This window comes from Pleurodeles waltl, chromosome 2_1 (genome assembly GCF_031143425.1).
Source record: "Pleurodeles waltl isolate 20211129_DDA chromosome 2_1, aPleWal1.hap1.20221129, whole genome shotgun sequence".
Lineage (NCBI taxonomy): Eukaryota > Metazoa > Chordata > Amphibia > Caudata > Salamandridae > Pleurodeles > Pleurodeles waltl.
Genome location: NC_090438.1, coordinates 158720732 through 158736409, shown reverse-complemented (window position 1 = coordinate 158736409; position 15678 = coordinate 158720732). Strand labels below are relative to the sequence as shown.

At 41.6% G+C, this 15678-nt stretch overlaps 1 protein-coding gene across 2 annotated transcripts in view; it reads right to left on the bottom strand.

Annotated features, from left to right (window-relative positions):
- Positions 1 to 15678, bottom strand: part of TENM1 (teneurin transmembrane protein 1) — a 1758425-nt gene that overhangs the window by 569003 nt on the left and 1173744 nt on the right. For both annotated transcript variants that reach the window (XM_069211839.1, XM_069211847.1), the window contains one exon: positions 10392 to 10577. In XM_069211839.1, coding sequence (XP_069067940.1) covers positions 10392 to 10577 — 186 coding nt within the window. The remainder of the gene's footprint in view (positions 1 to 10391; positions 10578 to 15678) is intronic.

Sequence of the window (15678 nt, the reverse complement as noted above, 5' to 3'; positions counted from 1 at the left end):
GGGCATAAGGGAGGCACTTAGTTAAGTTATTTTTTGTGGAGTTTAGTTTTGCTCCTCTGTTGTCATAAAGTCATTAAAGTAACGGTAAACAGGATTCTGTGGAAACATTCTGGTAACCAGGTTTAGCCAAGTCAAGCAGCAAGGCTTTCTTCAGAAAAACGAATGTGAACCAAGAGCAACAACACCAAAACTATAATATAGTTATGAAATAGAGAACCTAAAGTTTCAAAACCAGACTTGCCAAGAAGAGAAACACAGAAAGAAAAATATAAGAGAAAATTAAATTTAGAGATGAAGAGTTGTTGTGAAATCAAACACTCTTCATACGAAACAATGGGCAAGTAAATTCAATGTTATTTCTCAGTCACTTAGACCATGACCTTGTCATCCACCATGTCAAATCCATGATGGAGCATGGTTGACTAAAAGAGGTTGATTCATTCCCGCAAAAAATAGTTACAGTTTTAGCTGCAATTTGAACACATTTGGTGGATGGAAACCTTCAAGGAGGCAACACTGCAATATGTGCCTGAACAGGAAAGCAGCAGGATGAATATGGGTTTTTGTGGTCCTGCAATATTCCCAGGCTGAGACAATCTGCTCCTACACAGTAAGCAAAGTATCATCTTGTTATAGGGTACTTTTCACTATGTTGTGCTTCTCTGGGGATGAAAAGGCTAATTGAAAAAGTTTTTCAACTTGTTCTCTGATGCGCTAGATGTATCTAAACTGCCAGGAATGATTTGTGCGGCACCAGTGGATGGTGTATGCTATAGAAAGGCTTCCCACAGCTCAAATAATGTCTAGATCGCCCTTCCTGGGATTCCTCTGTAGCAACATCAGTTCCCTTTCTCTACAGTGCCTTTTCCACTTCATAAACAAAGATAAAACGTTTTTCAATTGACCTGGAGGAGAAAGTCAAATTGCAGCTGGTATTCCACTTCTTTGCATTACACATGCAGCGATCTCTGTCTCCGGTTCCGTTTGCACTTTCCAGACATAAAAAAAATCCATTCAACAAAGGTAGCATAGTCCAGTGGCTGGACCTGGCCTGTCATGGGGCGTCAAACAGAGGCTATTCTCCTTTGCTATGACTAGCTGGAGACCAAATATCTTCCAAGTTTTCTATCATTCAGGTGGGCATTCCTCTGGCAGCTCTCTGTTCTAAGTGGGACAAGTAGGGTACAGAACAAGACCTAGGGGCAAATTTATATTTTTGATGCAAAACTGCACTAATGCAGTTTTGCATCAAAAAGTTTAGCACCGGCTTGCGCCATTCCTGAGCACCAGCCAGGCGTCATATTTATGGAATGGTGTAAGCTGGTGCAAAGGGTGGGCTAGCTTAAAAATAAGGACGTTATCCAGCTGGGGGTGGCGGTATAGGAGAAGGGTGTTTGCATCAAAAAATGACGTTAGGCTGGTTAGAGGCAAAACAATGTAATTTTCTGATGAAAAACCATCCATACCACATGACTCCTGTCTTGGAAAAGACAGGAGTCAAGACCTCCACCCCAGTGGGCAGCACAGGGGACCCTGGGCATGGCCTTTGCACCCTGTGCCATGTAGGGAGCCCCAGGTGGGGCCTCCGATGGCACTTTAATTAAATAAACAAAATACTTACATATACTTACCCTACTTACCTGGGATGGGGTCACTCTTGTATTCATTAGAGTTCAACTACAAAAATACTTTTGTGTCATTAGAGGTTATATACTAAAACGTTACTTATGGCAACTTTATATCAAAAAATGTTTTTCCTTTTTACGAAGAACACGTGTACCTAGATCTATACATTCAAATATAACATATTTGAGTTCATAATAATATATTAAATTGGGTGGTATTGGAAGGAATAAGGCAAAAAGATGATTCCCTCAGTTGGGTTAGCTAGAAAATCAATTATACCCTCCTTAAAGCCTGATCTTACCATACTAAGTCAAATGCATAACATTTTATTTATCTACACACATATATATAATGTACATGAAAGTACAAGATGTCAAACATTACTAGGACATCTATATGAAGTCAATGAAAAGCTTCCTGATAAGGTGTGAGTGAATCTTAGCACTGTTTTCATCTATTATTTAGCTTGAAAACATGATTAAAGAACAACGTGGACAGCTTTGAACCATAGTAAGGTGACGCTGGAGTTTATAGTGTTACATCCCCCACTAATCTGTCTTGTGGAAGATTAGAGGAATCCGGTATGAATGGGATTGTATGTTTGAATATGCCATATTTGATGGACTATTGTACAAAAGATAACATATTTTTCATATTTGTTTATTTGGTGTATATTGACATTATACACATTTCATCAAATGCTTAGTGATATGCATAAATTCTAACAATCGTCATTGTATCTTTTTCTTACTTACATGTGTATACGATAACAGTATTTAAAAATCAAGACCAGTACCATCTGTGCAGCCATTTCACTCTCCCTAGTATATGTACTGAGGTTCCCATACATTTTACATTTTTTACATGGTTTGTGGGGCATCTGTTCCTAGTGGACCCCTAAAACCACAGATTGGGTGCTCCTCAAGGATACCCTTAACAGTCCCTGTGATTCATAATAATGCTTCTTTGCAGAGGTCTTGGGTAGTGGCAGCATTTTTGGGAATCTGGGAATCCTTCCTCCAGCTCTTTAATGGGATTGTGCCATAGGTGTCACAGCCACAGGCTACCACTGACTTCGGTCTCTTCACAGATGGAGCAGAGAGCATGGGGTTTTGTGCCATACTTGGAGACCAGTGGTGTATGCAGTCATGGCCTGGTGAATCGGGTCAGGTAGGGTTGGTATGTAGCCTGGCATTCTTGAAGCTGTTCCCAATTGTCGTAGCATTAACAATCTGGTCTAAGCAGTTCAGCAATAGCTCAGTAGTGTTCTGGTCAGACAACATGGCAGTGGTGGAGGTTATAAATCAACAAAAAGTTAGCTGCTGCATAGTTTTATGTTTGATTAAAGAACTCATCCTATTTTACCTGTTGAACAACATTACTTTTAGGGCAAAGCATGTCCCATGAGTACTCAATAGTGCTGCAAATGCTACCACCCTGAAGCAGCAACACAACCTACATCATTCCTGCAGCATTTGTGAAGGCTTGGTGTCCCATTCTATAAGACCTTGTGGCAGCCAGCTTAGCGGCAAAGTCAAGGAGGGCCTATAAGGGGGCATTTCAGAGATATCTGAACTTCTTAAGTCTAGAGGGTGGGGGGTGTCTTTGAGCAATCCTCGTAGGTGGTGTTCCTGACTAAACTAAGAGGAGAAGGGCTGTCAGCCGCTTATGCTAGAAAGCATGTGGTGGCCATCTTTTTAATTGCAAAGTTGGGGACGGGGATTGGTCCTCTTCGTTTCCCGCCAAAAAAGCACTGATGGGCTGGAAGAGGTCAAAGGGAGGCATAGAGACTCCAGAAGTCCAATTGATGTGCAAAAACTGGTTGCCCTGGTCTCAAAACTACACAAAGCCTGCCATTCTCAACTTGAAGTGCAGCTGTTTAAGGCAACATATTGCCTAGCCTCTTATGGGGCTTTCAGGGTGGGAGAATTGATGGTGCAGTCCAAAAAGGACATACATGGGGCATTCAGCTGGAACAAGTGAGGTGGCCAGGCGGTTCATTGGCAGTAACGTTGCTGTCCTCCAAGAAAGACCAGTTGGGCAAAGGGGAACATATCATCCTGCATAGGTCCTCAGTCTCATGCTGTTGCCCAGTCCAGTCCCTGTTAGAATATATGGAAGTGCATCCTCAAGGTCCAGCAACATCGCTATTCCTCCACCCTAATGGGTCCCTTCTTTCTAGATGTCAGTTCTCTAGGGTGTTGAAAAGTGTCATAGCAGCGACTGGGAACAACCCATCTGTGTTCAGCTTGCACTCCTTCCGCATGGGGATGGCAACCTCTGCTTTGGGGGCAGGTATTGATGGTCAGCAGGTGCAGAGGATTGGTAGATGGCATTCTGAGTGCTATAAGAGATACATGCAACTGCATTTGCTATAACTTCTAATACTGCATCTTTTCCTCTCCATCTATGTATGCAGGTGTGATGCCCACTAGGGAAGTATGGGTCTTCATCTGGAGGGCCGAGAAGCATACTGGGCAGGCTGTTTTGCAGCATGAACAAAGGCAGAAGGTTTCAACATGGGATGGTTTGGTCAAGGTGGGCTTAGGGTAAGGGGCCTTTGCTCTGTGGTAGAGAAGTTACTTCCCAGGGGGCTTCCGTCCGCAGTGTCTCTGCATCTCAGAGGCAACAACTTTGCACAGTTGGGATGTACAGACTTGTTTGAGGCTATCATTATGGAAGTTATGTGGTCTACCAAGAGTTTTCCAGAAGCGTTCATCTCATGGTTCCATATAGTTCCAATGCTGTCTTGGCATGGGGGGCATTCTGTGTGGGTGATGTATGAGCCTGTCAAGCATCTCAATGGACAGCTTTCCCATTTGGTGACTGCATCACTCATGGTTGCATCAAGGGGGCAAAGTTTTTTCTACCAGATGGGGTGCATTTATTTCCTGAGGCAATGCCATGCTTGTGGCTAACCTGTTCGCTTTCGCTCCTCAGCGGATCTTTCTGGTGGACCATGCAGGAGCCATGCTTTCCTGTGGCGGTGTAAGTTCATGCTTGGCAGGAATTCTGAGGTCACCCTTGCAAATCATGAAGTAATACATGCATGGCAGTTTTTGTTTCTGGGGCCTCAAAAGTATATGCTTGCAAAAGTTGGTAGAGAAGCTGCCAGTGGTAGAGTTAGGATGGTCGCTTCTGCGTCCCCAGCATAGCTCAACAAATGCGCTGTGGCGCATTGGGACACTGGCCCTTTGGGGCTGGAGAGTAAAGTCAATGCCAGGGGACAAAGACACAGCCCAGTTGCATGGGCTGGCTCTGTGAAGGGTGTGGGGGGCGCCCAAGGCATGAGTGCTCTGGGGCAAGCAGGCCTTCCTGAAGGAGCCTCCTTTAAAGGGGACTCAGGGATTCTTTACAAATGGCAGGAAGACCCTGACAGGGGCAGGGGTTATCTGGGGATGAGTCAACAATGAGTTCACTGGAAATCTAGTTGCTGGGGTGGTATAGGGGTTAGGTGACTCGATGTCTAGCTTACTCTATTAAATCCCATGATGAAATTGTAAAATCATGTAAAATTTGGATTTTGCTGTGGTTAATTGCTTACTGAGTTTGTGTATGGTGTAGAAAATAAAAATAGGGCCTGAGATGTTTTTAAATCTTCTAACCAAAAAACAAAGTGGGATCTCAGGCTGAGTCATTTTGGGGGTGTCGCTGGGTGAGCTTGGAGTGCGTTGAGTGGCAGAAAGGGCTCGATGTGTCCCTGCCCATTTGACAAAGACATGCCCTAAATGGGACGAGGCAAGCACTATGTGTGGCATGGCACAAACAGGCAGCATTTCTAGTGTGGAGGGCCTGAGAGCACTGCGGGTCAAGGGGTATGGCCCACTGCACCATGTTATTGCTGGCCCACAGACTGTCGCAGGTCCTGGGATTGTGGTGCAGTGTTGGGCATGACCAGTGACTGGCCTTGTTCATTGGGTGGGCAAGAGCATGGCTCAGTCTTTTCACCATGCATCTTGCCCACGGAGTATGCACCACAAAGCAAACCAGGACCCGCTTGTTAGACCTTCTCTGCAATTTTTTGTGCCACTTACCCACCCCAATGCATTGTGTTGCGTGTTCCTTGGAATATTGTTTGGACTAACCATGTCTCTTTCTTTCAGGGGTTAGTTATTGAGGTGGTGTGAGTTCATGGTTGGCAGAAATTCTCAGGACACCCTTGCAAGTCATAAATTAATATAGGCAGAGCAGTTTTGTCTCTGAGACCTCAAAGGGTTGTGCTTGCATCATTCGGTAGAGAAGCTACCAGTGGCGAAGTTGATATGGTCACTTCAGTGGCCCCAGCCTACTCAACACATGTGCTGTGGCGCTTTGGGAAACTGGCCCTTTGGGGATTGGAGAGTGCAGTTCATGCCAGGGAGACCAAGGCACAACCTGGTTGTAGGGGCTGACTCTGTGAAGGGTATGTGGGGTGCCCACGGCACAAGTGCTCTGGGTCAAGCCGGCCTTCTGCACTGGACTTCAAATCCACTAGTTCACAGCATCCTCCTTTAAAGGGGGCTCAGGGATTCATTACACATGGCAGGAAGACCCTGCCAGGCATGATCATATTCCTGGGCTGGTAGAGGAGTTAGGTGACTTGGGGCCATATGTACGAACACATTTTCCCATTGACACAGAATGGGAAAAACCCTTTGCTACATCTGGCCCTTGATGTCTAGTGGACGCTGTTAAATCACATGACAAAATTGTAAAATCATTTAAAATGTGAGTTTTGCTCTGTTAATTGCTTACTGAGTTTGTATATAGTGTAGAATATAAAAATACGGCACAGGATGTTTTCAAGTCCCTAACGAATAAGCAAAATGAGGTTTCATCTGGGTAATAATGGGGTGACGCTGGGTGGGGGGCAGAGTATGCTGGACTTGAAGTGGATTGGGTGGCAAGAGTGACTCAACACGTCCCCTCACATCTGAAATGTAGGCACCTATCGCTAAGGTTCCCCTGAGAGAATTGCAAGCACTAGTTTGTACGAAACAGTGCGTGACCACATTGCACTGCCATTTGCATCAAAGGACCCATAAAATTACCTTTTCAAGCGGTCACCAGTGCACAGATTGCATTTTGAATTGATCAGTGAAAATGTTATGCATGCAGACCAAAACGTCTGAGACTCGTAAAATGCATACCTTTATTTGGCTTAAAAGTTGCATATTTATTTGATAAAAATTGTTTTCAACTTTTAAGCACGCTAAGTTCTGCCAGATTCTTACAGTGTTGACCTTGACTTTTTAATTTCCAGTGTTAACTTGGACATCCAAGCTCCGTTTCATGCAAGGGTTGACATTCTAGATCACACAAGTCCTTTTTATATTTACGGAATCATTACTTCCTGAGTCTCTCATCTTAGTGTGGGAAACGATTAAGTAATGTGTCATCTGAATGTTCAGCACTCATTTGAAAAAAAGAGTTGTAATGCTTTTGTTTTTTTTGTCAGTGCAACATTCATTGTATATCAGCATGCAGACTTTGCTGTCAATGCTGTAGACTACAGTGGTGATGCCAGTAAGTAAATATAGCAATACTTTTAAGCAGAGTAAGAAATAGTGAAGAATTAGTTATTCAGTACTCGTGTATTTACAGAGGTTTCGAAGAGGCACTATAGGAACCACTCTCTATGGGATATTGAGGCATCCATTTCTCAAATTCTAGCTATGTTGGCACACCTTTTTGAATTTGGTCAGCAACTTAGTGTTTCGTGTAAGCTTCCTTTTTCATGAAGCACACCCACATTCAATTAAGTATTCTTTCTAATAGATGTTTAATATATATTTATGGCCAGATGTATGTAGCTTTTACTTGGTCACAAATGGGATGATTTGTAGAATCGGTCCGGTTTCACCAAAATAAAAGCATTTTCCAATGTACAAACCCAATTTTGTGATTTTGTAATCTATTTAACGAATCGCAAAATGGGTTTGTAAGTCAGTCTTAGAAAGGGGCATGCCAAGGGCATCCCTTTCTAATAGCAAGTCGCAGTGGTATGTTTGATTGTTTTGTGACCGTGAATGTGGTTGCAAAACAATCACAGTTACCACCAATTTGAAATTGGTGGTATCCCATTCGCAAACGGGAAGGGGTCTCCAAGGGCCCCCTTCCCCTTTGTGAATGGGGGCCCCAACATTTTTTCAGAGCAGGCAGGGGTCCCGTGGACCACTGCCTGCTCTGAAAAAATGAAAAGGAAACTTTTTATTTATTTTTTGTAATGGATCCCGTTTTACTTGAAGGAAAATGTCCTGCATTAAAAAAAAAAAACTGCTTTATTTTACTGCAGTTACTGCATTGGTCATGTGACATGTGACTACCTGAATGCTTTGTAATAGGGAGACAGACAGCGTGTGTATCTTACTAACATGGACTGAGCTGATGGCCCAGATGGACATTTTATTTATTAACTTACTGAGGTCCATAACAGTATACTTACCGTAATTACAACAGTGTACAAACTCTGGGTATTAGTTAGGCATTTTTACCAGTTTAAGGTGGCCACCATAGTCACTGGAATGGTCAGATGACATTTCACTTCCTTATTTAAACTCACCGGGAAGGCCAGCCATGTTTGATTCTGACTCACATGTTTTGAGCGGATGTGGATGGAGACAGATGCTAGTGGTCTCATATTTAAAAGGTATGAATACGTTGCAATTGAGGCAGAGTTTTTCTAGAGTTTATGTTGTATGACGGTTAAGCAATTCTAATATTTTAATCTTTGTAGATTTGTTTATTTGGGCTTGTAGGTTGAAGTCCCCTGGTGTGTTGCTACAGAGCCTATTTTTGCAACCTGTTGTAAGTAGCAGAATATAGCTATTCTGGTTGGGAGCCTGACACAGTGTACTTTATGGAGCACGTTTGCTATGTTTTTAAAGTATTTTTTTAACTTTCCTTATCATATAGGTGGTGGCTTATACTAGTATCCACACCTGTGTTATGGTGTTTTTTTTGGGTTCAACAAGCGGTACACATGGTGTGATTTAATAGATTGCACGTACTGTTTTTTAATTAATTTTTCTAAGGTGTAGGTATTATGTATCAACACTGAGTCCTGATGATGGTCTGACAAACCTCTGAACGTCACTACAGGCCAAAACTTCGACATTACCTTCTCATTTGACAAGCTGAATTGAAAGTCCATGATATTACTTGAACTGGGACTGGAAACCAGGCAGTTATTGTGCAGAATTGTGTCATGAGGAGGGTTATAACCCTTTCCTGGATCTGCAGTTAGGATTCAATCTTGTGATCTAGAGGGGTTATATACAGTGTTGTTGTCTATGAAATGGACATTCCTTGGAATTGTTGTACATTTTTTTTAACTTCCTGAATCCTATTGAGTAATATATTGGATTTTAACAGTACGGAGTTGTCTTATTCATTAATTGAAGACTGGAACATATGTACACATACTACATCTAAATAATTCCTCTAGGAGCATTTTTAAGTGAGACATTATTTAAAAAGCAGTCACAGACATGGTGATCTGCTGACCCCAGCAGGCCACCATCCTTGCGAGTGTGGCCATTCCCAAATGGGTCGCAGTTTCTGGCCTGCCTCATGAATATTAATGAGGTAACTCCATTGCGACCCATTAGGGATTCACTGACAGTGTCTGAGACACTGTTGTACATCAGGTTTTGCGAATCGCAAATTGCGAGTAGCTAAATCTCCCAAATTGTGAGTTACAAAACCTGACCTTTGTACATCTGGCCCTTAGGCACTGTCAAGTGTACAAGGACAGCATTGTTTGACTTATGATTTTTTTTTTTTATGTTTGGCCTCACAGGCTCTACTTGGTATCTAGTGGTGATAGCTCAGTGAAGAAGGCTGGTACATCACACAGGTTTGCAGATAACGTAGGAGATAAATATACAAAAAAAGAAAGATTTTTTCCTTTTTTTTACTGCTAAATTACATGATGACCAAGGGTTTCGCCCAAGTGACAGTTGAGAACAATAAGAAATTAGATGTTCTAAATTACTCTTTAAGCATGCTAAACAAAAAATATATATCTTTTGTACTGCAAAAATATTTTATCTTTCTTTTGCCACGTGTTGTAATTTAGCAAATTGGCATGATGCTTGGAATTAAAGTACCACCGAGGAGATTCGTTAAAATGTTGGATTATGCTCAACTGATTTTATAGATTTATATGTTGTATAATTTGCATGCATTGTTATTATTGACTGGATAATTATGGCAAGTCTCTCCTATAACAGACGTTTTAGGCATTGACTTTGTCTTGAAGACAGCAGCATACACAGCTTGAAATCTACCCAAACATTCATCAAGGTTTTTTAGCTTGATTTTCCTGATGGGGAACCATGGTAGATTTTAGTCTCGAATTAAGGACTTTTAAAGTAAGAGGATTCTATATGGACTAGACATCAGATTTTATAATGTGCGTTAGTGTGTATGTTTGTTCGGAATATATTGTTCTGTTTCCTTTTTAGATGAATTATAATCATTTTGACATATAATATTCTTTAATTTTGTTTAATAATCCTAATAAACAAAATGTCTATATTGCAATGTTTTGTGGTTCAGTGATAAAGAAATTGTTAATAACATATTACTGCATATATCTCTAGAGGGGGAAGACTGATTGATGGTGCAATCAAAGTCATCCTGTCACGTGATTTCTCCTTCCAAAATGGCAGCACCTGAAAATGAATTTGCAAGTCACTGCATATTCAGAGTACACTCTGATTCCTATCAGAATGATACATCATCAACAATAGCCCATTTAAGTTGAATAGAAATCATCTTACCAACGGTGCAATGTTCTCCTTCCCAGCCAGGGCTGCATTCACACTTTCCATCTCTGCATTGGCCATGCTCAGCACAATGCGGGTGGCATGCACGCTCATCACAGTTTGTTCCTCCCCAACCTTCTTCGCATTGGCATAACCCGCCAGAACAGATGCCATGGCTGCCACAGTCCAACAAGCACACCTCTAAATAACGGAGAATATAAATTCATGAGTAACAAGGTAGAAAGGCCTATTTGTTAAACTTGACATTAAAAACATAAGACTTAATTAACAAAGCTTTTCTCTGAGCAGTAGTGTCTTACTTCTAATTTGGTGTTAACTACTCAGCCGTTAGAAGTTAAAATTGATGCTGTGTCTTATTCTAGAGTTATGCATGACTTACCTGTGAATTTTACGTTCACTCACAGTATAAAAAAAAGCTTTATGGATCAGATAAATGAGTAAGCGTGATTTGCTATTGTAAATTGATGATCTAGTCATACAGACGTTTGAATTAAGATACCACAGACCTGATTCAATACTTTTACTTTGAGTACTTGCATTTTAATCACCGTTTTAGGTTTAATTACTCCCAATTTCCAGAAATTATTGACAAAGATTTTTATGAGTAGCCTTGGTTACTCCATACTTAGGTATTTCTTAGTCATTAATTCCCTGGACTAAGATGTGCTTACTCAGAGCTGTGAGTAAGCAGGCGGGATGAGCACACAAAGGGCTTAGTTCTCAACTTTAACTGTAAGTAGTTGAATGCAGGGGCAGCTCCTCCGTTAGGGTGGAGGAGTGTCACCCCCCGCCAGCAGCAGAAGCTGCAAACCTTTCAGAATGAAAGGATAATGAACCTTGTTTATTATCCTTTCGTTTTGAAAGGGGCGGGCCATGGGGGTGACTAGCAGTGAGGAGGAGTGCACAGCACTCCCCCTCAGAGCTCATGTGTGTTTGGCCGGCTGTCTTGGGCCAGCCAAACACACATGCGCAGTAGACTCTCTCCAGCCCAGCAACACAGTTGCCAGGCTGGAGAGAGCCTGCACAGGCTCCACCTTCACACCACCCACCCTTGCACCACACCAGCCCCACCCCTTATTAGCCCTGCGAGCCACGACTGGTTCCATGATACCCCAAACTCAGGTATTACTACTCATCTCTAATTTACCAAATATGTTCTGTGAGTAGCTTATCCACCTTTCCCTCTCAGGTGTGAATCACACCTGATGTCACTGTCATATTCACAAAGTATTTGAAATGTGTAGTTATGTCTTAAGATAGGCATCAACTACTCACAGAAAAGCTTCGTATAATAGCATGTATTTTCTGGTGCTAAGTGTAATATTGTGTCAGTGATATTAGCCTTCTAAATGAGATAGTTGCTGTTGCAGAGTGGAGCATATGTAGTTGAACTTGCCAGTAATAAAATTGTTTTTTCTTTGTGTTTCAAAGATCACATGAGCAATTTTCTAAAAGTAAAGATTCTGGGCTTGATCACAAAGAAGTTTTGGTTGTCAATAATGCAGGTTGCTTCCCAATGCACTGCGTGGTACAAACAACTTTTCCACATTATTATGAAAGTAGATTTGTTGACGTTTTGATATGTGACAAGGAAGTTTTTGCATCGTGAAGCACATGGACTGCAACCGATACACACATATGTACAATGACACATCAGCCCAAAAGAATTATTTTTCTGAGTTGATGCGGTGTTACTGTGGTGTTGTGTGGTATGCTATTGTTGTGCTACTGTTTTATTATGTTGTACTGTTGTTATATTATCGGGCGTGTTGTAATTTATTGTTCTGCGTTGGTTGTGTTTGCATCATTGTGTTACGTCTTGTCCTGTTGTTTTGCTTCTGACATTTTGTTTTGCTGTTTTATTGTGCTTTTGCTGTCGCAAGCTTTGACACATACTGCTAGTTTGCAGATGAAAGCAACACATTCCGATAAGGTTCAAGTGCAAAGAAAAATGTATTACTGCAAAATCTGGAGGCAGACTGATTTAAAACACCACTCAACTCAAAGCCATGGCAAGGTCCATGCCTTAAAGTATTCTATGTGATCTGGTCCTCTGTGTTAGGCAGATTGTTAACAATGGAATGAACCAGGATTCAAGTATGGTATTAAGCTAGAATGTTATATCAGAAAAGTTCATGTACTGTATGAGCAAAAAAATGTGAATGCTCGTCACAAAGGCGAGCTTTAGACTTATGAGAGTCATTGTTACCTGGGAAGCGCCATTTTAAACCGCTCAAGTAATTTTCCCCGGTGAATTCTCTTTGGTTCAACACATTGTGCTGAGGGTTGTCACTTAAGATATCGATGTGCTAAGTTTTTTATAAGGTTTCTAATATTTACTTTTTCAAAAAGTGGCCCAAAATTAACTTTGCCTTCAGGTACGCAAAGATTTTTGGAGAATTGCAAAATAATTTTGATCCTGTGATCATTTTCTCTCTATTCAAACCCAGCTAAAATGGAAACTGTATGTTGACTCCTCTGCAAGTTTAACATTTTCAGTGTGTTTCTTTGCATAATAACAATGGCATATGCCTCTGCAAGTTTTTATTTTGCAACACAAATTGTTGCAAAAGTCATGACTTTCCCTAAAAGTATGAAAAGCGCAAAACCTTGAAACTTTTTGCAACCATTCTAAATTTCATTTTTTTCACAACCTGTGTGATCTCTTATGTAAACATTCTAAATTTTGCATAGAAGGTCACAAAGGTTGTTAACAAAATCATTGCACTGAATTTAGTGATAACCTGAACTGTGATTGGTGCTTCTTGATTGATGATTGCAACACCTACAATTATTTTACCACTGATTCCGTTTAACGAACGTGGCTGCTGAATTTTCAAGTTTTTTTTTAAACATGTGTTTATTTTCATTTCTATAATCAACAAGTACTCAGCCCACAGAATAACAACATAGTAACATCAGTCATTTGGCAGGCAAAGTGGATATAAAACATAAATCAAATCAGAGGCAGGGCATAGACATCAGAGAAAATTTCATAGGATCAGACTAATGACATTCTGTCAATATATAACCAAATTAGAACTAACAAGCTTAGTAGGTCAAACCTCCCTGGTAATACAGTCTCCAGCTCAATGTAAGCAATGCACCTGTTTGTGTATAAGAAGTACTCCTACCCATGTGGCCTGTGGGGTCCTGGGGCAAATAGGCGGGTGGGAGTACCTTGGGAAAGAAAATGAAACTGTCTCAGGGTGAACATATTCCATAGATAAGGAGTAACTGCTGGGAGTGTGTTTGCAAGAGGGATCGGTAGGCCAAGTATCCTGAAACATATTGGGGTAAGTCCTTCACATCAGAGCACACCACCAGTGTGGGGACCTATGGACTCAGGTTCAAGGGGGGCCAGCCCACATCAGTGCACACCTGTTACCACTCCCACATCCATGTCCCGGCCCAAGCACCGTCAAGTATTCTATCTTGTTCCTCATGTTCGGACTCAATCTCTTGAGCTTTTTAAGCTTTATTCTTCTTTTTATTGTGTAGGTTTGTTTGTCTGTGTCATTGGTCACTGTTTGTTATGATGGGCACATCTGAGATTTGCCAATAGAATTCTGCAAACAGGACTTTCAGTTTTTTAATAATCAACCATTTAATTTCCTAATATTAGTTCAAATCAAAGGTTGTGAAATATAGTTTCATATTATGTGTTTGGGGGCATGTGTCAAAAGTTTATTTCCAAACTCCTTGTGATTTTGGTGACATTGCACCTTTGATCATTTTGGACCCGATTTATATCTTAGTGGTAAGCATACTCTGCTGTGACATTGAAGGAGAATGCTTACTGCCAAGATAATGGCCCATCCTCCTGATTTAGATGCAGGAGGGCCAGAGGTTTAATCATGGCGGACACCACTCCATTGTAGTGAATCCTAGTTTGTTTTAATGGGATATAGGAGTTAGCTTAGCCTGTGGCTTGCAGGCTCGTGCCCCCGTCACCCAGTGACTTTTACCCTACTTAGCTTGCTCTGTTTTAGCGCATTTATTTAATTAATTCTTTTAAGATGGCTGCCTTGTTTTGACGTAGGCCCATGTTTTGATTTTCATTATCAGTGCCACCGCGCTAAGGCATCAAGATCAGGTGACAAATACAAACAAACTGTAGGTGTTCACTTTAGGTACTTTCCCTCTTCATGCTTTCGAGGGAATTGTTTATATTAATTACCGTCCCTAGCATGCCGTGTTATCTATTGTTTGGGAACAAACCTACTTAAGGGGTCCAAGTAGATCAGTATAAATACTCCTCACTTTCTCAGATAGTCAGAGGGATTCCGACCAGATGCCATCGCTGCTATCGATGGCGGCACGTCACCTTGACACTGACCCAGTCTTCGTGTTCCTGCGGAGTCTGAGCTAGAGACCTCATACCAAGGTAACGAGGGTTGGGGGCTCTTCTTATGGACATGGCATTGGCAGATTATGGTTTAACACACCTAGCTCTTTTCTAGGTTAGGGGTTAGGCCTACATGCTAGGGTATTAGGACATATCACACATTTCATGTTATTTCATGATATTGCAAGATGGTGGGGGTCTTTGTGTTAATGACTCTTGTCTTTACCATTTGTTTTTTTGCACGGCTCATTATCTTAGTCATTGCAGCCCATGCAAATTGTCACAGATTGCAGTTTTTCTAAAATAAAACCTATTGAAACTTTACTGCATCTTCTTTATTGCCTGTGTGTGATTGAGACAAGTTGTTAATGTGAAAAAGGAGTTTAACCACGACGCTCCCTGAGATGTCACACTTTTGAGTCTGTGCGTAAAGGCTGCCACAAATCACCTTTGACTGTTTTGGGGTTTTTGGTGAGGTACTGCTTGTGAGCCGGAAGGGTTGGGACGACAGTTGCATTCTGTTGTAGGATTGGCATAGTCGCCTTCAAACATGAGTACTGTCATCCTTAAACCAGCAGTCTTGCCTAGAGCAAGAGTCCAACTATGATATGGCGCCACCAACGATGGTGTTTAGGCACTAATTTATGGATACCCTGATTATCACAGTCTCCCATACTACATGTAACCTAAGTACCCTTAAACGGAGACATCCGTGGTCTGGGGGAAGGCCTTCCTCAGCTGAACAGGGACCACCTAATTAGTCTGTCGGTTGTTCGAGCTCAAACTCAGAAAAGGACTTTACTCCCCACTTGGTGTTCCATCTCTTCACTCTTTTACAACATGGCTAATGCCATAGATATTCCTGAGAATGCTAGACAAGCATTAACTTTACATCTAGGCGCGCATGGCTTAACAGATGAGGGTGGGGATGTT